The 22,997-nt window shown below is 48.1% G+C and overlaps 1 protein-coding gene across 1 annotated transcript; it reads left to right on the top strand.

Annotated features, from left to right (window-relative positions):
* Nucleotides 1-5,798: 5,798 nt before the first annotated feature.
* Nucleotides 5,799-10,473, top strand: LOC119921876 (putative olfactory receptor 56B2; the record flags this gene model as incomplete). The annotated part of the gene is made up of 2 exons (XM_038741869.1): nt 5,799-6,740; nt 10,465-10,473. Coding segments are annotated over exons 1-2 (951 nt in total), but the record flags the coding sequence as incomplete, so codon positions are not given.
* Nucleotides 10,474-22,997: the final 12,524 nt, after the last annotated feature.

Raw genomic sequence — 22,997 nt, 5'->3', positions numbered from 1 at the left:
TCTTGGCAATGTTGCGGAGCTGAGACCGGCAGGTTTTGGTGACGGCTTGGATGTGAGGGGTGAATGAGAGAGCGGAGTCGAGGATGACACCAAGGTTGCGGGCTTCTGAGACGGGAAGGATGGTAGTGCCGTCAACAGAGATGGGAAAGTCAGGGAGAGGACAAGGTTTGGGAGGGAAGACAAGGAGCTCAGTCTTCGACATGTTGAGCTTTAGGTGGCGGGCGGACATCCAGATGGAGATGTCCTGAAGGCAGGAGGAGATGCGAGCCTGGAGGGAGGGGGAGAGAGCAGGGGCAGAGATGTAGATCTGGGTGTCATCAGCGTAGAGGTGATAGTTGAAGCCGTGGGAGCGAATGAGGTCACCAAGGGAGTGAGTGTAGATTGAGAACAGAAGGGGACCAAGCACTGAACCTTGGGGAACTCCCACAGTAAGAGGATGGGAGGGGGATCATCCTTCCATTAGGATATGCACCCATTAGCCACCCCTCCCTCAGCCCCACAACACTTATGTACATATCCATAATTTCTTTATATTAATATCTGTCCTCCCTTCTAGATTGTAACTCCTAATGGGTGGGAAACAGGCCTACTAAATCAGTTACATTGTATTCATTCATTCATTCAATCGTATTTATTGAGCACTTGCTGTGTGCAGAACACTGTACTAAGCACTTGGGAAGTACAAGTTCACAACACATAGAGACGGTCCCTACCCAACAGTGAGCTCACAGTCTAGAAGGGGGCGACAGAGAACAAAACAAAACATATTAACAGTTAATTAACATATTAGTGGTTTGGATGGAGAGAAAAGGGCGGATCTTGGCAATGTTGTGGAGGTGAGACCAGCAGGTTTTGGTGACGGCTTGGATGAGAGGGGTGAACGAGAGAGCGGAGAGCGGAGTACTCTCCCAAGCACTTAAGTACACACGGTACTCTGTTTTCATGCTGCTCTGCACACAGTAAGTGTTCAATAAATATGACTGACTGATCGATTGCAGACCATGTGTCTGTTGATCATTGTATTGTACTTTTCCAAGTGCTTAGTACAGCACTCTGCACACATTAAGCACTCATAATAGTAATTGTGGTATTTGTTAAAGTGCTTACTGTGTGCCAGGCACTTTACTAAGTACTGGGGTGGATACAAGCAAATTGGGTTGGATATAGTCCCTGAACTGCATGAAACTGACAGTCTTAAAACCCATTTTACAGGTGAGGGAACTGAGGCAAAGAGAAGTGAAGTGACTTGCCCAAGGCCATACAGCAGACAAGTGGAAGAGTCATGATTAGAACCCATGACCTTCTGACTCCCAGACCTGTGCTCTATCCACTATGCCACAATGCTTCCCAATAATAATGGTATTTGTTAAGCACTTAGTATGTGCCAAGCACTGTCCTAAGAAGCACTGGGGGGGATACAAGGTAATCAGGTTGTCACATGTGGGGCCCAGAGTCTTAATCCCCATTTTACAGATGAGGTAACTGAGGGCCAGAGAAGTTAAGTGACTTGCCCAAAGTCACATGGCTGACAAGCGGCAGAATGAGGATTAGAATCCAGGATCTCTGACTCCCAAGCCTGTGCTCTTTCCACTGACACACGCTTCTTTAATTGACTGAATGATCAGTGAATACTCCAGCCAAGGCTGAATCAGCCTGGGGAGGACTGGTCCTGGGAAGCAGAATCAGACAGACCCCTTTTATTGCTGTAGTGGCTAGTGGGAGTCAGCTCAGAGGGAGGGTCGTGATGGACTGAACTGAACCAGACCCACCAAGTTCACTAGTCACTGGCCATGTGCCTTTCACAAGATCCCTTCGTTGCCCCCAAGACTTTTGTTATTAATTTTAAAAGAGCTATGACTTTACAGAAATAGTTCCATGGCAGGGGACAGGAGACTGCAACCAATGCTGCCTTCTACCACCCTACAGGGAAAGAGAACAGCACCAGCCCCACAAAACCACAGAAAGACTGATGGCTGCTGTAGTTGTTGCTGTGACTTTGGGTGACCTTAGACTCTGAACCACGTGGAGCATGAAATTTTGCTCCTCTAGCCACAGCACCCTCCTGATGATTGTATTTATTATGTTTATTTGTCAGTGCTTTCATGCTGTTTTGGTGTTCTATTGTTTTATCTGTCCTAATGTGTCTGTCTCCAATCCCCTCTCCCTATTTTCATTCTCAGATTGCCAGCCTCCTGAGTGACAAGGCCCGAGTTTGATTCCCACCTCTGAATATTCTCCTAGAACTTAGTACAGAGCTCTGCACAGTATTCACTTATAAATACTATTACTTATGCTACTACTACTACTTATATTACAGCATGGTTTAGTGGAAAGAGCATGGGCTTGGGATTCAGAGGTCATGGGTTCTAATCCCAGCTCTGCCACTCATCTGCTGTGTGACCTTGGGAAAGCCACTTAACTTCTCAGGGCCTCATCTGTAAAGTGGGGATTAAGACTGTGAGCCCCACCTGGGACATCCTGCCTACCTTATATCTACTCCAGCACTTAGAACAGTGCTTGGAACATAGTAAGCACTTAAGAAATACCATAATTATTATTACTACTACTAAAACATGAGTTGTCCCATGCCTGTCTTCACCACAAAACATAATAACTGCTCCAGAAATGAGTTTGACCACTGTTTGTGCTCCAACCTGGCCATCACCAGCCTACGTGATGACAGGAAGGCCAACAGCATTTTCCATCTATCTATGGCTTAAATCTTGATGGGCAGTGACTTGGGTCACTGGACCAATCAATGACTGCCCAGTAGAACCCCAGCTGTGATGCCTAAGGCAAATAAAAGGCATCAAAAGCGCTCATTTTGAATGGTCAGGGGGCACCTGGGGGTAGCATAGAGGCATGCAAAGGAGCAGAAGCATGCAGAGAAGCAAGATGGAAGCACGGTGAGAGCAGCACTTGAAAGCAGCAGAAGGCAGCAGCACTTGGAATCAGAAAGAAGAAGCATTGGCAGAATGGGCTCCTTTGACCACGGATTGGTATTGGACCCTTGGGTGGTTGAGTGAGTGAGTGAGTGTCTGTATGTGTCAATCCCTTGCATGTTGGTAAAACTAAGTAAAAAACTTACCACAGTAACCTTGGTGATAAGTGGTATGGCTTGAACTCTATTATGTGTTACTGAGGCTCCCCCAGTCCAGGAAGGTCCTGGTTGGTATGAACCAGGGGCTACCAGTGGCTACCAATCAACCTATGCATCAGGCAAAAACTCCTCACCCTCGGCTTCAAGGCTCTCCATCACCTCGCCCCCTCCTACCTCACCTCCCTTCTCTCCTTCTACAGTCCAGCCCGCACCCTCCGCTCCTTTGCCACTAATCTCCTCACGGTGCCTCATTCTCACCTGTCCTGCCGTGGATACCCAGCCCACGTCATCCCCCGGGCCTGGAATGCCCTCCCTCTGCATATCTGCCAAGCTAGCTCTCTTCCTCCTTTCAAAGCCCAAGTGAGAGATCAGCTCCTCCAGGAGGCCTTCCCAGACTGAGCCCCCCCTACCTCTGCCCCTCCTCCCCCTCCCTATCCCTCCTGCCTTACCTCCTTCCCCTCCCCACAGCACCTGTATATATGTATGTATGTTTGTATGTACTTATTACTGTATTTATTTATTTATTTTACTTGTACATATTTATTCTATTTATTTTATTTTGTTAATATGTTTTGTTTTGTTGTCTGTCTCCCCCTTCTAGACTGTGAGCCCGCTGTTGGGTAGGGACCATCTCTATATGTTGCCAACTTGTACTTCCCAAGCACTTAATACAGTGCTCTGCACACAGTAAGCGCTCAATAAATACGATTGAATGAATGAATGAATGAACCAGGGGCTTGTGACATCATGTACATGTGAAGGGACACTAGGACTTTGGTATTTACATGTGTACCCTGCAGGTACTCTGACGCATCCTTTGATGATCTTTGCCTGGTCTTCAGTAATGAGGTGAAGGTGTTTTTGTCCTAGGACTGAAGGGGCAACAACAGACAAGCACACCCATTCTTGGGCCCTGCCTTGTACTCAAAATCCCTCAGGCTATTCCCACTCTGGGACACTGGAGATTTAGGGAGAAGAGGGGGGCCTGAGACTCAGGAACCTCTCCACCTGTTCTCTTCCCAAATCCCAATCACCAACCATCCCTGCTCCCTTCCCTATTCCAGCCAATCCAACCTAGATGGTGTGATCAGGGTGAACATGGAATTGGAGCCCACCATATCTAATTCACTAGGAAAAAGGAATACATGTTTCAGTGCTTAAGGGCCAGATTTCTCAAGAGATGTCACCAGGGACCCTCTCGCTAATGTCAGTAGCTCTGCTGGGCTGGAATCACTCAGGATACCAGGTGCTACTCAGGGGCTCCCTGCAGCCCCAAGGCCCAGGTCGCCCTCCTCCTGCAGCTGCAAAGCTGCTCCCTCCTGCCGTTTCTCACTATAAAGGCCCAGATCACCAAGGCTTTGGTGCAGATGGCCCCTAAAGAATGAGCCAAATTCCTGCTGCAGACCCATGTCAGAGAGGAGAAGCCACAGCCCATCTGCACACTGCTGGTGAGTACTCCAGCTAAAGAGTATTGATCTGGAGAGAACAGGTCCTGAGAAGCAGAATCATATTCCTCTTCAGGCTGAAGGGAATAGCAGTGTCAGCTCCGAGAGAGGGTCACAATGAGTCAAACTGAACCAGAACTACAGGGTTGGATGGTCAACAGCCATATGCCTTTCCCAGGACCATCCACTACCTGCAAGACTTTGCACTGCTATATCGTTGTACTGTACTCTCCTAAGAGCTTAGTGCAATGTTCTGCACACAGTAAGGACTCAACAAATACAATTGATTGACTGTAATTATTACGGTGCTCTGCCAATAATAACCGCTCAATAAATTTGATTGATTTTATTTGTAATTATTAAAGAGCTATGATTTTACAGCTCTAGCTTCCTGGGGGGAGAGGAGACTGCACTCCATCCATCCAACACTCCAGAGGGAAAGAGAAGAGCACCTTCAGCTCAAGGCATCCACAAAATCCCGGGAAGACTGATGGTTGCTGTAGTGGTCACTGTGGCTGTGGGTGAACTTCAATTCTGAGCTACGTGGAGCCTGAATTTTTGATCCTCTATCTACAGCACCCTACTGATTATTGTATTTATTATGTGTATTTGTGCTTGTGATTAACACATGCCCACATCTCCCTGACTGCCCTCCCCAGTTTCTATTGTCAGATTGTGAGTCCCCCAACCACCTCTGTATACTTTCCCAAAGCTCACTTCAATGCTCAACACACTTAGTGCTTAAAAATACTATTTTTACTTCTACTACATTGGGTAAAATGATTTGCCTTTTGTCCATTTGAAATTGCACCAAAAGTTTTGTTTCTATTGTTTTCTACATCATTTCTGCTGCCTTTAAGGTCGGTGAGAAAGGGACTCACCAATTTCTGGCCAAGTTAATCTCCTGTCAGCTATCCATTGGGAAGTAGAAATATTTTCACCTGCCATTTTGTTGGCAACAGGGAGTGGCCCAAGATTCCTCTTTTACCTCCCGCTTGTTTCTTCATCTGCTTCTTTTGTCTTTTCCTGCTCAACCCAATATTTCCCAGCAGTGTGCCCTTCTTGGAACATGGCACTTTGATTTAAAATTCCCCAGATCCACAAGTCTATTGGTGGGACAGAGAGGCTAGAGGACAGTTACTGCTCCAGAGAGCTGAACAGGGCTCCTGGTAAAGGGACATTAGAAGGGGAAGGAAACAGAAAGAGAGTGATTTCCAGGACTTCCAGTTATCAGTCTGCGCATTCCAAAAACGATGGTTGTGTCCAGCGGAGCCTCCAATGACTCCAAACTCCAGGTGACTGAGTTCATCCTAATGGGTTTCCCAGGCATTCACAGCTGGCAGCACTGGCTCTCTATCCCCCTGGGCCCGCTCTACCTCTTGGCCCTCGTGGCCAATGTGATGATTCTGCTCACCATCTGGAAGGAAACAGTCCTACACCAGCCAATGTTCTATTTCCTGGCTGTCCTGGCCCTGGTGGATATGGGTCTGAGCACCACCATTATGCCCAGGATCCTGGCCATTCTCTGGTTCAATGCCCGGACCGTCAGCCTCCCAGAATGCTTCATTCAGATCTATGCCATTCACAACTTTTTGGGGATGGAGTCAGGTATCTTTGTGTGCATGGCACTGGACAGGTATGTGGCTATATGTCACCCCCTCCGCTACCCCTCTGTCATCACAGAAGGCTTTGTCCTCAAGGCCACCCTGTTCATGGTATTCAGAAATGGTCTCCTAGTTGTCCCAGTGCCTGTCTTGGCCTCAAGGCGTCTTTACTGCTCCAGGAATGAGATTGACCACTGTCTGTGCTCCAACCTGGGTGTCACCAGCCTGGCATGTGATGACAGGAAGGCCAACAGCATTTTACAGCTCTCTGTGGCTTGGATCCTTATGGGCAGTGACATGTGTCTCATCATTCTCTCCTATGCCCTGATCCTGTGGGTGGTGCTGAAGTTAAACTCAGCCAAAGCTGCCTCCAAAGCACTGAGCACCTGCATCTCCCACATCATCCTCATCCTCTTCTTCTATACAGTGATCGTGGTCTTGCCCATTACGCACAGTGCAAAGGGGAAGGTGCCCCTCATCCCAGTCCTCCTCAATGTCCTGCACAATGTCATCCCCCCGGCCCTGAACCCGATAGTGTATGCCCTGAGGACCCAGGAGATCAAAGTGGGGATCCTAAAGCTGGTCAGGCTGGCTGAAGTGAGAAAGTGACCTGGGTCCCTTGTGGTCGCAATGAGACTTTTTTCTCAACCACCCAATGTCAGCACAGGATTTGGAAAGCACAAGAATGCACAAGTGGATTCCAAGCCTGGTTTCTGGCCACTTGGAGAGTAAGTCAGATGTATATTTTTTCAATGGTGTTCCAGTTACCACCTGGAACCGGGACACATTGAACATTAGCATCCAGATAGACAAGATTCCAACCCTTTTTAACCCCAGCTTTTCCTTCTGAATCTGCTGCTTAGTGCTGAGACTAAGGCCAGCAAACCTCATGAGGTCAAGGCTCCTGGAAGCTTTCCAACCCAGAAATTCATCTCCATTTGTATTTATTTCAGGGCTAAAGGAGCATTTTGTTGGAGTAAGTGTCATAGCTTTCTGAACTGGCTTTAGGCCCTTCCGTGTTTTTCTCTCCATTATCCATTATAGCCAAATTGGAAGGTTGCCTAGTCCAGCTTAGACAAGTTTTTGGTTGAGTCTTCCCTAACTACCTTTGCCTAGCTCATCTGGAGCTCTGACCTGTGCTCTCTGTGGGCTTCTACTTTCCATTAGGATCTCTGTCTCCCTAAACATGACAGCAAATTTAATTAACTGCTGTTGCCTTTCACCAGCTTTTATCCATTCCTTTTTGATCTTATCTTCATCAAAAGGAAAGACAATCAAGTCCCCCTAATTTTCCTTCAGATAGTTCTCCCTGGATCTCTCATTCCAACCCCTTTAATAATAACTGTGATATTTATTAAACATCTACTCTCTTTCAAGTGCTGTACTGAGGATATATGATAATCAGGTTGGACACTGTCCCCATCCCACTTGGGCTCTCAGTTTAAGTAGGGGGAGTCAGGTATTGAATTCCCATTTTACAGATGAGGAACCTGAAGCATAGAGAAGTTAAGTGATTTGCCCAAAGTTATTTAAAAGGCCAGGGATGGAGCCAGATTTAGAACCCAAATCCCCTTACTCCCAGGCTTATGTTGTTTCCATTGGGTGGCACTGCTTCTCTAGGACTGCCTACACAACTTGTGGGAAATTCTGTGTTCTTCCCATTTGCTAGGTCCTGTTTCTTTTGAGTGTTTTTGAACTCTAGAGAAAATAATTTCATCTTTTTTCACGGAGTGGGTGATAGGGAGCTGCACAACCTTCACAAGGAGACACGAGTGTATCATGGACAGGAGGAGACCATGTCCAAGAGTGAGGTCAGCTGGCACACATTTGACACACTCTAGAGACCAGCCCTGCTTTTATGTAAGGTGCTTCTGAGAATGTGACTTTCTGAAATGGTGGTCTTGAGAGCTTTTTGCATCATAGCTTACAAAGTCTGTCGAATGGGATTCATCTGATTTTATTGCATTGAACTGTCCCAAGCCCTTAATTCAGTGCTCTCCAATCAATAAATACCATTGATTGATTGATTCATCTGATTCAAAGTTCTCCTGTACCAGTGAAGGGAGTGCCCAAATTCCAGCCCTGAGCATCGTTGCTGAATTAGAAAACCTTTCACAATTAGAGTTTGTGTGTCCTGCATATTCGTGATCATTTGTATATTTTTTTTAATCTCTGGGCTGCCCTGCCCAGGAAAACCATGTTTCTGTGGACATTGGCTGAACAATATACCAGACACATTCACTGCCCACAGTGAAATTATAGTCTAGTGGGTGTAAAACACATTAATATAAATACCTAAATTACAGATAGGTACATAAATGCTGTGGGGCTGGGGTTGGGAGAGATTATGGTTGTACATATTTATTACTCTATTTATTACTCTATTTATTTATTTATTTATTTATTTTACTTGTACATTTCTATCCTATTTATTTTATTTTGTTGGTATGTTTGGTTCTGTTCTCTGTCTCCCCCTTTTAGACTGTGAGCCCACTGTTGGGTAGGGACTGTCTCTATGTGTTGCCAATTTGTACTTCCCAAGCGCTTAGTACAGTGCTCTGCACATAGTAAGCGCTCAATAAATACTAAATAATAATAATAATAATAATAATTAAAAAAGAAGCAAGTCAGGGAGATACAGAAGGGAGTGGAAGAACTTCCCATCACCTTGCCCCATCTTACCCCACCTCCCTTCTCTCCTTCTAGCAGCATGGCAGTAAGCAGTAAGCAGCATGGCACAGTGGAAAGAGTATGGGCTTGGAAGTGAAAGGTTGTGGGTTTGAGTCCCTACTCCACCACCGGTCAGATGTGTCACTTTGGGCAAGTCACTTAACTTCTCTGTGCCTCGGTTACCTCATCTGTAAAATGGGGATTAAGACTGTCAGCCCCACGTGGGGCAACCTGATAACCTTGTATCTACCCCTGTGCTTAGAACAGTGTTTGACACATAGTAAGTACTTAACAAATACCAACATTATTATTATTATTCTACATCCCAACCTGCACACTCCTCTCCTTTGGTGCTAACCTTCTCACTCTGCCTTGCTTTCACCTGTCCTGCCATCAACCTCTGGCCCACATCCTACCTCTGGCCTGGAACGCCCTCCCTCCTTAAATCCGCCAACCAACCACACTTCCCCCCTTCAAGCCCTACTGAAGGCTCACCCACTCCAAGAAGCCTTCCCAGACTAAGCCCTGCTTTTCCTCAAGTTCCCCCTCTCCAGTGTAGCCCTGACTTGCTCCTTTTGCTCTACCCCGCTCCCCGCTCCACAGCACTTGTGTATATATGTACATATCTCTAATTCTATTTATTTATATTAATGCCTATTTACTTGTTTTAATGTGTATATATCTATAATTTCAATGATTTATATTGATGCCTGTTTACTTATTTTAATGTCTGTCTCCCCCCTTCTAGACTGTAAGCCTGCTGTGGGCAGGGATTCTCACTTTATTGCTGAATTGTACTTTCCAAGCACTTAGTACAGTGCTCTGCACACAGTAAGCACTCAATAAATACAATTGAATGAATGAAAAGGAGAAGAGCGCTTAGTCAGGGAAGGCCTCTTGGAGGAGATGTGCCTTTAAAGAGGCTTTGAAGTGTGGGGGAGTAATTGTCTGTCAAGTATGCTGAGGGAGGGCTTTCCAGGACAGAGGCAGGATGTGAGTAAGAGGTCAGTGGAGACATAGATGATATCTCCCAATGTTCCCATTGCCTGTCCCTCTTCCCCAAATGCCACCTGTCCTTTCTCTCTTCCCCCCAAGAGCTCCCCACTCCAGATATGTTGAGCTGGCCAAGCACAGAGAGACCCCTGGGCTGGCCTGGCCTCGGTTTTCCCTCCATCCATACTTCAACAGGCTTAGCAGCCGCCTCGTTCCTGGCCTTAGCCTGCCTGACCCTCCAGCCCCAGACAGAGCGGCCAAGAAGTAGTTAAACTGATTGGCATCTACCTTTGCTTTTTTCCAATAAAAGTAAAAGGCAGTTAGGGCTCCTGGGGAGTTATAAATTCTCTATCTCCAAAATGGTCACAAGAGAGATTCGTTCATTCATTCATTCAATTGTATTTATTGAGCGCTTACTGTGTGCAGAGCACTGTACTAAGTGCTTGGGAAGTACAAGTTGGCAACATATAGAGATGGTCCCTACCCAACAGTGGGCTCACAGTCTAGAAGGGGGAGACAGAGAACAAAACAAAACATATTAACAAAATAAAATGAATAGAATAAATATGTACAAATAAAATAAACAAATAAATAGAGTAATAAATACATACAAACATATATACATATATACAGGTGCTGTGGGGAGGGGAAGGAAGTAAGGGGGGGATGGGGAGGGGGAGGAGGGGGAGAGGAAGGAGGAGGCTCAGTCTGGGAAGGCCTCCTGGAGGAGCTGAGCTCTCAGTAGGGCCTTGAAGGGAGGAAGAGAGCTAGCTTGGCGGATGTGCAGAGGGAGGGTATTCCAGGCCAGGGGGATGATGTGGGCCGGGGGTCGACGGCGGGACAGGTGAGAACGAGGCACGGTGAGGAGATTAGTGGCAGAGGAGCAGAGGGTGCGGGCTGGGCTGTAGTTTGTATCTGCTCTCTGTGGCATCATTATCTGCCAATTCTATTATTGCCATAGCATATTGATTGCTTAACTACACCCTGTGATTCCATCGCCTACTTTTATCATTGCTACTGTTTTATTGCTTCTGCATCTCAATTGTTAACCCCCCGCTGTACTGTCACTCGCCCTGCTGACCTCACCATGAACTTTCAGTTCCCTTGCTCCCAACTGCCATTCCCATTCCTCACCTTCCCCTTCCCCTCTCCCACCCAGCTGTTTCCCTCCCTCTCACCCACCAAGACCGCTCCCCCTCACCCCCTACCAAGGATTCCTCTGTACCAACGCAGGTCCTCCGCTTCTCCCACCCCGCCCCCCTCCCTCCCCTTCTCCCCGCCCCCACCCCCATCCCAGTTCTCCTTTCCCATCGCCACCCCCCCTTCCCACTCTCCCCACCCAGGCCCCCGTCAACTCATCCCAATCCAAACCCTCCCCACCCCTTGCACCCTTCCCCCTCCCTCCCCACCCTCGACAGCTGCTGCCAAGTGTGGCCTCTGGAACCCCCGCTCCGTTTTAAGTAAGACCCCTTTCATCCTGGACCTTTTCCTTTCCAGTTCTCTACTCCTCCTCGCCCTAACTGAAACATGGCTGTCGCCGGACGACACAGTCTCTTCTGCTGCTCTCTGCAGTGCAGGCCTCTTCTTCTCCCACTCCCCCAGACTCACCGGAAAAGGAGGAGGTGTCGGTTTCCTTCTCGCCCCCCAATGTCGCTTCCACACTATCCCTCCTCCCCCTTCCCTTTCCTTCCCTTCCTTTGAAGCCCACATTATTCGCCTCTACCACCCCCTCCAGATTCTTGTAGCCGTCATCTACCGCCCTCCCGGCCCCACTTCCAACTTCTTTAACGACTTTGACCCCTTCCTCACCTTCCTTCTCTCCTTCTCCATGCCCACTCTGATCCTCGGAGACTTCAATATCCACATGGATATCCCTAACGACTCCTCTGCCGCCCGCCTTCTATCTCTCCTTGACGCTGCCAACCTCTTCCTCCACCCCACCTCGTCCACTCACCAACTTGGTCATACCCTCGACCTCATCATCTCCTACCGCTGCACTGTGTCCACCTTCACCAACTCTGTTATCCCTCTCTCTGATCATAATCTTCTCACCTGCCTCCTCACTCACACTCCTTTCCCCTGTAAATCCGTATTACTCCCTCACAGAGATCTCCGCTCTCTGGACCCCACCCATCTTTCGGAGCGCCTCACACCCCACCTCGCCGCCCTCTCCTCTCTACCCAGTCTTGATGATCAGATTACTGCTCTCAACTCTACCCTTTCTAATCAGCTTGACTCACTCGCTCCCCTTTCCCTTCGCCGCTCTCGCACCACTAACCCACAACCCTGGATCACTGCCACTGTCCGCCTCCTTCGCTCTTATGCTCGAGCTGCCGAACGCTGCTGGCGAAAGTCTAAACACCATGCCAACCTCGTTCACTTCAAGTTTATCCTTTCCTGCCTTAACTCAGCCCTCTCTTCTGCCAGACAAAATTATTTCTCCTCCCTTATTGACACCCATGCCCATCACCCCCGCCAGGTCTTCCGTACATTCAACTCCCTTCTCAGGCCCCCGGTTCCTCCCCCTCCTCCTTCCCTCACCCCCAGCGATCTGGCCTCCTACTTCATTAACAAAATTAAATCCATCAGGTCCGACCTCCCCAAAGTCTCTTCCCCCCTTTCTCCATCCCCCCGGCTCTCAACACTCTCTGCTACTCTCCCATCCTTCCCAGCGGTATCCTCAGAGGAACTCTCCTTCCTCCTCTCAAGTGCTACTCCGGCCACCTGTGCTTCTGACCCCATTCCCTCTCATCTTATGAAATCTCTCGTTCCATCCCTTCTCCCCTCCTTAACTTCCATCTTCAACCGCTCACTCTCCACTGGTTCCTTCCCCTCTGCCTTCAAACATGCCCATGTCTCTCCCATCCTAAAAAAACCCTCTCTTGACCCCACCTCACCTTCTAGTTATCGTCCCATATCCCTCCTACCATTCCTTTCCAAACTCCTTGAACGAGTTGTCTACACGCGCTGCCTAGAATTCCTCAACAACAACTCTCTCCTCGACCCCCTCCAGTCTGGCTTCCGTCCCCTTCATTCCACGGAAACTGCCCTCTCAAAAGTCACCAATGACCTCCTGCTTGCCAAATCCAACGGCTCATATTCTGTCCTAATCCTCCTCGACCTCTCAGCTGCCTTTGACACTGTGGACCACCCCCTTCTCCTCAACACGCTATCTGACCTTGGCTTCACAGACTCCGTCCTCTCCTGGTTCTCCTCTTATCTCTCCGGTCGTTCTTTCTCAGTCTCTTTTGCAGGCTCCTCCTCCCCCTCCCATCCTCTTACTGTGGGGGTTCCCCAAGGTTCAGTGCTTGGTCCCCTTCTGTTCTCAATCTACACTCACTCCCTTGGTGACCTCATTCGCTCCCACGGCTTCAACTATCATCTCTACGCTGATGACACCCAGATCTACATCTCTGCCCCTGCTCTCTCCCCCTCCCTCCAGGCTCGCATCTCCTCCTGCCTTCAAGACATCTCCATCTGGATGTCCGCCCGCCACCTAAAGCTCAACATGTCGAAGACTGAGCTCCTTGTCTTCCCTCCCAAACCTTGTCCTCTCCCTGACTTTCCCATCTCTGTTGACGGCACTACCATCCTTCCCGTCTCACAAGCCCGCAACCTTGGTGTCATCCTCGACTCCGCTCTCTCATTCACCCCTCACATCCAAGCCGTCACCAAAACCTGCCGGTCTCAGCTCCACAACATTGCCAAGATCCGCCCTTTCCTCTCCATCCAAACTGCTACCCTGCTCATTCAAGCTCTCATCCTATCCCGTCTGGACTACTGCACCAGCCTTCTCTCTGATCTCCCATCCTTGTGTCTCTCTCCACTTCAATCCATACTTCATGCCGCTGCCCGGATTATCTTTGTCCAGAAACGCTCTGGGCATATCACTCCCCTCCTCAAAAATCTCCAGTGGCTACCAATCAATCTGCGCATCAGGCAGAAACTCCTCACCCTCAGCTTCAAGGCTCTCCATCACCTTGCCCCCTCCTACCTCACCTCCCTTCTCTCCTTCTACTGCCCAGCCCGCAACCTCCGCTCCTCTACCGCTAATCTCCTCACTGTACCTCGTTCTCGCCTGTCCTGCCGTCGACCCCCGGCCCACGTCATCCCCCGGGCCTGGAATGCCCTCCCTCTGCCCCTCCGCCAAGCTAGCTCTCTTCCTCCCTTCAAGGCCCTGCTGAGAGCTCACCTCCTCCAGGAGGCCTTCCCAGACTGAGCCCCTTCCTTCCTCTCCCCCTCGTCCCCCTCTCCATCCCCCCATCTTACCTCCTTCCCTTCCCCACAGCACCTGTATATATGTATATATGGTTGTACATATTTATTACTCTATTTATTTATTTATTTATTTATTTTACTTGTACATTTCTATCCTATTTATTTTATTTTGTTGGTATGTTTGGTTCTGTTCTCTGTCTCCCCCTTTTAGACTGTGAGCCCACTGTTGGGTAGGGACTGTCTCTATGTGTTGCCAATTTGTACTTCCCAAGCGCTTAGTACAGTGCTCTGCACATAGTAAGCGCTCAATAAATACGATTGATTGATTGATTGATTGAGAGAAGGGAGGTGAGGTAGGAGGGGGCGAGGTGATGGAGAGCCTTGAAGCCAAGGGTGAAGAGTTTCTGCCTGATGCGTAGGTTGATTGGTAGCCACTGGAGATTTTTGAGGAGGGGAGTAACATGCCCAGAGTGTTTCTGGACAAATATAATCCGGGCAGCGGCGTGAAGTATGGATTGAAGTGGGGAGAAACAAGAGGATGGGAGATCGGAGAGGAGGCTGATACAGTAATCCACATGGGATAGGATGAGAGCTTGAACGAGCAGGGTAGCGGTTTGGATGGAGAGGAAAGGGCAGATCTTGGCAATGTTGTGGAGGTGAGACCAGCAGGTTTTGGTGACGGCTTGGATGTGAGGGGTGAATGAGAGAGACACCAAGGTTGCGGGCTTGTGAGATGGGAAGGATGGTAGTGCCATCAACAGTGATGGAAAAGTCAGGGAGAGGGCAGGGTTTGGGAGGGAAGACAAGGAGTTCAGTCTTGGACATATACTTGTACAATCAGACTTGATTCATGCACTGGGGGCTCTGGGAGGGGAGGAGCAGGAAAGCAGCTAAGTGCGTGCCTGGGAAATTCAACAGAACACAATATATGTTCCCTAACAATGAATAGAAGTAGTAATGGTAATAGTAATGGTAGTAATAGTAATAGCAACAGCAGCATTTATTGAGCAATCACTAGGTGTAGCACATAGTACAGTGTGCTTGGGAAATGCAGAATAAGGAAGTGACATTTTCCCTGCCCAAAAGGAGCCTATATTCTAAATGAAGAGACAAACTTAAAAGTATCTACTTGAGTAGTCAAAATTAGTAAAGGGTGTAAATAATTCATAAGTGCCAGAGTTGACTGTGAACCCATTGTTGGGTAGGGACCGTCTCTATATGTTGCCGATTTGTACTTCCAAAGTGCTTAGTACAGTGCTCTGCACACAGTAAGCACTCAATAAATACGATTGAATGAATGAATGGATGAATGAAGGCATGTTATAGCTCAGGGGGTTGGGAAAACAACTGGGGAAAAGTTGTTGGAAGAGGTGAGATTTAAGGAAGGATTTGAATGTTGGGAGAGCTGTTGTCTGTTTAATGTGGGGAGGGAGAGAATTCCAAGGCAGGGGAGCAGCATGAGTGAGGTACAGATAGAAGGTTTGTTTGGGTGGAATAAAGCAGTATTTAGGGAAAAGGAGGTGAAAAGAGCTGATAGGAAAAATGATAATAATAATGGCATTTATTAAGCACTTACTATGTGCAAAGCACTGTTCTAAGCCCTGGGGAAGTTACAAGGTGATCAGGTTGTCCCACGGTGGGGCTCACAGTCTCAATCCCCATTTCCCAGATGAGGTAACTGAGGCCCAGAGAAGTTAAGTGACTTGCCCAAAGTCACCCAGCTGACAATTGGCGGAGTCGGAATTCGAACCCATGTCCTCTGACTCCAAAACCCGGGCTCCTTCCACTGAGCCACGCCAGATGGTTGGAAGCCTTGACGCAGATGGTGAAGACTGTTTGCATCATCGGGGGTCGCGGCGTGGTTGTAGGGTGTCGCTGGGGCGCGACGATGGTGCCTGGGGGCTCCGGAGCCGGTGGTGGAAGGTCGGGGGCTGAGCGCACCCCGCTCCACAAAAGTGTGTGTGGGGGGCGAGTTGGGCGGAGGAGAAGGCCACCCCCAACTCCCCCTGTCCCTCTCCTCTCCCGCGCTTGGGAGGCCCCCTTCCCCAGTCTCTCCTCCGGCCGTTCTCCGGATCGCCCCTTCGCGGAGCCGCCCCCCGACGGCCCTCCCAACATTCCCCTCCTGGGGAATTCTGGTGTTGGGGCGGGGGGAGAGGGAGAAAGCTGGCGCGCCCTAAGGCGGAGCCCATCTCCGCGGTTGGGCCCTCGGGGCGGCTGGGCGCTCACTTACCCCGCGCGCTCTCGCTCTCATTCTCTCTCCGCCCCGTGTCTCAAACAATCAATCAATCAATCAATCAATCAATCGTATTTATTGAGCGCTTACTGTGTGCAGAGCACTGTACTAAGCGCTTGGGAAGTACAAGTTGGCAACATATAGAGACGGTCCCTACCCAACAGTGGGCTCACAGTCTAAAAGGGGGAGACAGAGAACAAAACCAAACATACTAACAAAATAAAATAAATAGAATAGATATGTACAAGTAAAATAAATAAATAGAGTAATAAATATGTACAAACACATATACATATATACAGGTGCTGTGGGGAAGGGAAGGAGGTAGGATGGGGGGGATGGAGAGGGGGACGAGGTGGAGACCCCATCGTTCTCTTTCACATATATACATATATACAGGTGCTGTGGGGAAGGGAAGGAGGTAAGATGGGGGGGATGGAGAGGGGGACGAGGGGGAGACCCCGTCGTCCTCTTTCTTCCCCGTCCCACCCCGCCTCCGTGAGGGTGCGTGTTGGGGGTCGTTGTGCGGGGGAGCTGGGGATTGGAGGGGCGCGGTGACGATTCGAGGGCGGGGAGGAGGCGGCGGTGAGAGCCGGGTCCGCCCAGAGGCTCGCCGCATCGGGCTAGTGTGGGGTCTAGGCGGACGATGTCGCCGGTGGTTGCGTTGTGGGTTCCCGCTGGAGCAGTTTGGCTCAGTGGAAACAGCCCAGACTTTGGAGTCGGAGGTCATGGGTTCAAATCCCGGCTCCGCCACTTGTCAGCTGTGTGACAGCTGACAAGCTCTCCCCCTTCTAGACTGTGAGCCCACTGTTGGGTAGGGACTGTCTCTATATGTTGCCAACTTGTACTTCCCAAGCGCTTACAACAGTGCTCTGCACACAGTAAGCGCTCAATAAATACGATTGATTGATTGTGACTTTGGACAAGTCACTTAACTGCTCTGGGCCTCAGTTACCTCATCTGTAAATCAATCAATCAATCGTATTTATTGAGCGCTTACTGTGTGCAGAGCACTGTACTAAGCGCTTGGGAAGTACAGGTTGGCAACATATAGAGACAGTCCCTACCCAACAGTGGGCTCACAGTTTAAAAGGGGGAGACAGAGAAGAAAACCAAACATACTAACAAAATAAAATAAATAGAATAGATATGTACAAGTAAAATAAATAAATAGAGTAATAAATATGTGCAAACATATATACATATATACAGGTGCTGTGGGGAAGGGAAGGAGGTAGGATGGGGAGATGGAGAGGGGGACGAGGGGGAGAGGAAAGAAGGGGCTCAGTTTGGGAAGGCCTCCTGGAGGAGGTGAGCTCCTGTAAAATGGGGATTAAGACTTTGAGCCCCCAGTGGGACAACCTGATCACTTTGTAACCTCCCCAGCGCTTAGAAAAGTGCTTTGCACATAGTAAGTGCTTAATAAATGCCATTATTATTATTATTATTACCTAACCTCTGCCGGGAGGTGCGAGCCTGCATGCCGGACTTACGACTGCTGTCCCTGCAATGACTTGACACCTGTCCACATGTTTTGTTTTGTTGTCTGACTCTCCCTTCTAGACTGTGAGCCCGTTGTTGGGTAGGGATGTCGCCGACTTGTACTTCTCAAGTGCTTAGTACAGTGCTCTGCACACAGTAAGCACTCAATAAATACGATTGAATGAATGAATGTGGAGAGACACAGGAGTTCAATAGGGGGGATTTTGAGGAGAGAGGATGTGTGGGCCAAGAGATGTTTCAGGACGATGATCTCTGCAGCAGTGTGTAGCATAGACTGGACTAGGGAGAGGCTGAAGGCAGGAAGACCAGAGAGGAACTTAGTGCTGGGTGGAGAGGGCAGATCTCCCAGATGTTGTGCATGAAGAGCAAGCAGGATGTGGCTGTGATTTCATGTGAGAGTTGAATAATAGTGCAGAGTCAAGGGTAGCACTGTGGGCTTCTGGGACAAGGAAGATAGTGGTAGTAATAATAACTGTTGTATTTGTTAAGCATATACTCTGTGTCAAGCACTGAACTAAGCACTGGAGCAGATGCAAGATAATCAGATTGGACAGAGTCCCTTATCCCAGTGGGGCTCACATTAAGGGGAAGGAAGAGCAAATATTCAATCCCCATTTTATAGATGAGGAAACTGAGGCCCAGAGTTGTTAAATGAGTAGCCCCAAACGACCCACCAGGCCATTGGCAGACCTGGGATTAAAACCCAGTCCACTGACTTCCTGGACTGTGCTCTTTCCGCTTAGACCATGCTGCTTCTCATCTCCTGGCATTGCTGTCATCAGCTGGGGGCTTGCTCTCTACAGGGAGAGACAGACATTGAAGTCTTTACAATAGTGTGATCAGAATAAATGAATTGACTTTAAAATCAATTATACATGTAACTTCGAGTGCTGTGGGTGACACTGAATAATAATAATAATGATGATGGCATTTATTAAGTGCTTACTATGTGCAAAGCACTGTTCTAAGCACTGGGGAGGTGACAAGGTGATCAGGTTGTCCCACGTGGGGCTCACAGCCACACTGAATAAATTGGTTGGTGCTAGAGGCAGCTGCTGCCTGGTTGTGACTTGGGGTGTTATTTAGTCAGGGAAGACTCTCTAGCCATTCTCTTCAGGTCCAAAAGAAATCAAGGAAAAATAATTTTCCCTGCTCCAGCCTTGGACCCCCTAGTTGAAATATGAAGATAACAGAGCCTTTGCCACATTCATCCCCAGTCTCCCCTGACTAAGCCCTCATTTTCCCAACTCCCTCTTTCTTCTGCTTTGTCTATGTGCCTGGATAATAATAATAATAATGTTGGCATTTATTAAACGCTTACTACGTGCAAAGCACAGTTCTAAGCACTGGGGAGGTTACAAAGTGATCAGGTAGTCTCTTTCCATAAGCAAGTCCTGTGGGGCTGAGGGTGCTGGTGAATATCGAGTGCTTAAAGGATACAGATCCAGAAGATCGAGAGAAGCAGCGTGGCTCAGTTGAAAGAGCATGGGCTTTGGAGTCAGAGGGCATGGGTTCAAATCTTGGCTCTGTCATTTGTCAGCTGTGTGACTTTGGGCAAGTCACTTCACTTCTCCGGGCCTCAGCTCCCTTATCTGTGAAATGGGGATGAAGCCTGTGAGCCCCCCGTGGGACAACCTGATTACCTTGTATGCCCTCTGTGCTTAGAACAGTGCTTTGCACATAGTAAGGAATTAATAAATGCCATCATTAATGTAACTGCATTTTTAAATAAATGTATGTCTCCCACTGTAGACTTTAAAATCCTTATGGGCAGGGAATGAGTCTACCAACTCTTTTGTATTGTACTCTCCCAAGAGCTTAATACTGTTCTCTGTACATAGTAAACACTCAAAAAATACCATTGATTGATTAATTGATTGGCCACCAACTCTCATTCCTCCAATATTTGTATGGGAAACATTTAAGGGTTTGTCTAAGGCATCACCAGTGAAGATGAGCCCTATCTTAAAGTAAGACTCACTGATTATATACCAATAATATTTGTGGAGCCCCTTGAATGAGGTGTTTAGGAGAGTGTAATATCATTAGTACAATCCCTGCCTTCAAGGAGTTTACAGTCGAGCAGAGGAGATTGAATCTTCAACTTTGGCTTTAAAGCACTCCATCTTGCCCTCTCCTACCTCTCCTTACTACTCTCCTTCTGAAACCCATTCCGCACACTTTGCTCCTCTAATGCTAACTTTCTCACTGGGCCTCCATCTCAGCTATCTCGCCATCGACCCCTAGCCCACATCCAGTCTCTGGCATGGAATGCCCTCCCACCTCAAATCTGATAGACAATTACACCCCCCCACCCCCGACCTCTTCAAAGTTTTATTGAAGGCACACCTCCTCCAAGAGGCCTGCCCAGACTAAGCCCCCACCTTTCCTCTTCTCCCTCTCCCTTCTACATCATCCTGACTTACTCCCTCTGTTTTTTCCCCTCCCAGCCCCACAGCACTTATATACATATCTGTAATTTGTTTATTTTTATTGATATCTGTCTCCCCACCTCTAGACTGTAAGTTCCTTCTGGGTAGGGATTATGTCTTTTTATTGTTATATCATACTCTCCCAAGCACTTAGTCAGTGCTTTGCACTCAGTAAGCACCCAATAAATAAAATTGAATGAATAAATGAATTGAAAATAAAACAATTTACAGATCAAAGAAAGAAGGCAAAAAGGATAACAATGAGTGCTTGCTTGCATAAAAGGATGTATAAGTTCACACATACAGAGACGCTAAAGGTGGGTGTGAGTGCAAACAGAGTAGTTGGTTCAAATGTACTGAGGTAGTAGTAGGGTTTATGTAACCTGAGGGGAAGATAAATTAACCCAGAAGAAGCCCAGTAGGCCCCTCAAAACTCCAGCAGCTATCCAGGGGAAGCCTAAGGGTTTTCTGCCCCAAAAGTGAGGGACAATAGAACAACACAGAAGAAATGAAGAAAATGAGAGATAAAAGATGAGATTATTTCATGAATGGAGAGAGTTTACTTCCTTTCTGTGGCCATAGAAAATATCCACCCGAGTAACAAAAAAAACCACCCAAAAAACAAACTGTATTGCTGCTCCTTGGCCCCTTCTGGCACATCAGAACTACCTCTGTTATTTTTCCACTGACCTGTCTGCTCCCTTACCCCCGACCAAGTTGCCATGTTCTATTATTATTCATCATATTATTATCATGATCATGATGAATTGCTTTCTCTGCGGGGCCCTGTCCTCAGTGTTGGGAAGAGGTTCAGCAATGAGGATTCTGACTGGATCCCTATCACTCTCTGCTGGAGAGGAGGGAGCAGCCCCATTCTTGGGTGTGAAGATAGCTGCTCCAATCACAACAGCCTCCAATCACAGCCCCCCAAAGATTTCCAAGGTTGAAGCAGGTATGGGTAGCTGGACTGGCTGGTCTTCTAGAGATTAGTATAGGAATTAGCCCTGAATTAGCCCTTCTCTTCCTAGACTCAAAGGTTTAGGCCAAGATCCTTTAAGAGCTTTCACTTTTCATGGTGGGAGTGGGATATTTACCAGTTCCACCTCCTGATCTGTTAGGTGTCTGGTTTTTCCAAGGAGATTGGATTCTGAGAGGGAGGTGTCTTGGTTCTTAGTCAGCTGGGGAAAGTGATGAGTAGGGGGAAGTATCCTCCTGTTGAGAGAGCCTTCTCCTCAGGATCACATGGGGCTGAAATGACTGAAGCAATCTCTGTTCTAGCAGACTGTCGCTCCATAGCCAGTGCTAGGAGGCTCAGGAAAGCAGCATAGTCTAGCAGAAAAAAAGCAGGAGTCAGGAGATCTGGGTGCTAATCCCAGCTTTAGCAGTTGCTGTTGGGTGGCCTTAGCCAAGCCACTTGACATCTTTGTACCTCAATTTCATTCATTCATTCATCCCATTATATTTATTAAGCACTTACTGTGTGCAGAGCACTGTACTAAGCACTTGGGAAAGTACAATACAACAATAAACAGTGATATTCACTGCCCACAACGATCTCACAGTCCAGGGTGGTCAGAGGCAGGAGCAGACAGACATCAATACAAATAAACAAAATTACAGATATATACATAAATGCTGTGGGGCTGGGAGATGGGGAAAGAGCAAAGGGAGCAAGTTGGAGTGATGCAGAAGGGAGTGGGAGAGGAGGAAAAGTGGGGCTTGGTCTTGGAAGGCTTCTTGGGGGAGATGTGCCTTCAGATAGGCTTTGAAGAGGGGGAGAGAAATTGTTGGATTTGAGGAGAGAGAGCATTCCAGACCAGAGACAGGATGTGGACCAGTGGTTGTTGGTGAGATAGGAGAGATTGAGGCACAGTGAGAAGGTTAGCACCAGAGGAGTGAAGTATGTGGGCTGGGTTGTAGAAGGAGAGAAGCAAGGAAAGGTAGGAGGGGGCAAGGTGATGGAGTGCTTTAAAGCCAACGGTGAGGAGTTTTTGTTTGCTACAGAGGTGGATGGGCAGCCATTGGAGATTTTTGAGGTGCAGGGTGACATGTCCTTAGCGTTTTTGAGTCTAGGAAGAGAAGGGCAGTGGAGCGAAGTTTGGACTGGAGTGGGGAAGAGACAGGAGGTTGGGAGGTCATCATGGAGGCTGATGCAATAATCTAGGTGAGTTAGGATGAGTGATTATATTATTGTGGTAGCAATTTGGATGGAGAGGAAAGGGCAGATCTTAGCTATGTCATCAAAGTGGGAATGATAGGATTTGGTGATGAATTGAATATGTGGGTTGAATGAGAGAAAGGAGCCAAGGACAGTGTCAAGTTTACGGGCTTGTGAGACTGAAAGGATGGTGGGGCCATCTATAGTGAAAGTCGGGAAGAGGACAGAGTTTGGGTGGAAAGATAAGGAACTCTGTTTTGGACATGTTAAGATTGAGGTGACGGGAGGACATCCAAGTAGAGGTGTCTTGAAGGCAGGAGGAGGTGCAAGCCTGGAGACAGGGAGAGAGATCAGGGGAGGAGATGTAGATTTGGGTATCAACTGCAAAGAGATGGTAGTTGAAGCCATGGGAGCGAGTCAGTTCTCTAAGGGAGCGAGTGTAGATGGAGAATAGAAGGGGACCCAGAACTGAACCTTGAGGGACCCCCATAGTTAGAGTATGGGAGGAGGAGGAGGAGCCCACAAAGGAGACTGAGAATGAACAGCCAGAGAGATAATAGTAGAACCAGGAGAGGACAAAGTCAGTGAAGCCAAGGTTGGTTAACACTTCCAGGGGAAGAGAGTGGTCCATATTGTTGAAG

Source organism: Tachyglossus aculeatus, chromosome 2 (genome assembly GCF_015852505.1).
Source record: "Tachyglossus aculeatus isolate mTacAcu1 chromosome 2, mTacAcu1.pri, whole genome shotgun sequence".
Lineage (NCBI taxonomy): Eukaryota > Metazoa > Chordata > Mammalia > Monotremata > Tachyglossidae > Tachyglossus > Tachyglossus aculeatus.
The sequence above is the reverse complement of the archived record's forward strand: the minus strand, read 5'-3'. Positions and strand labels throughout refer to the sequence as shown.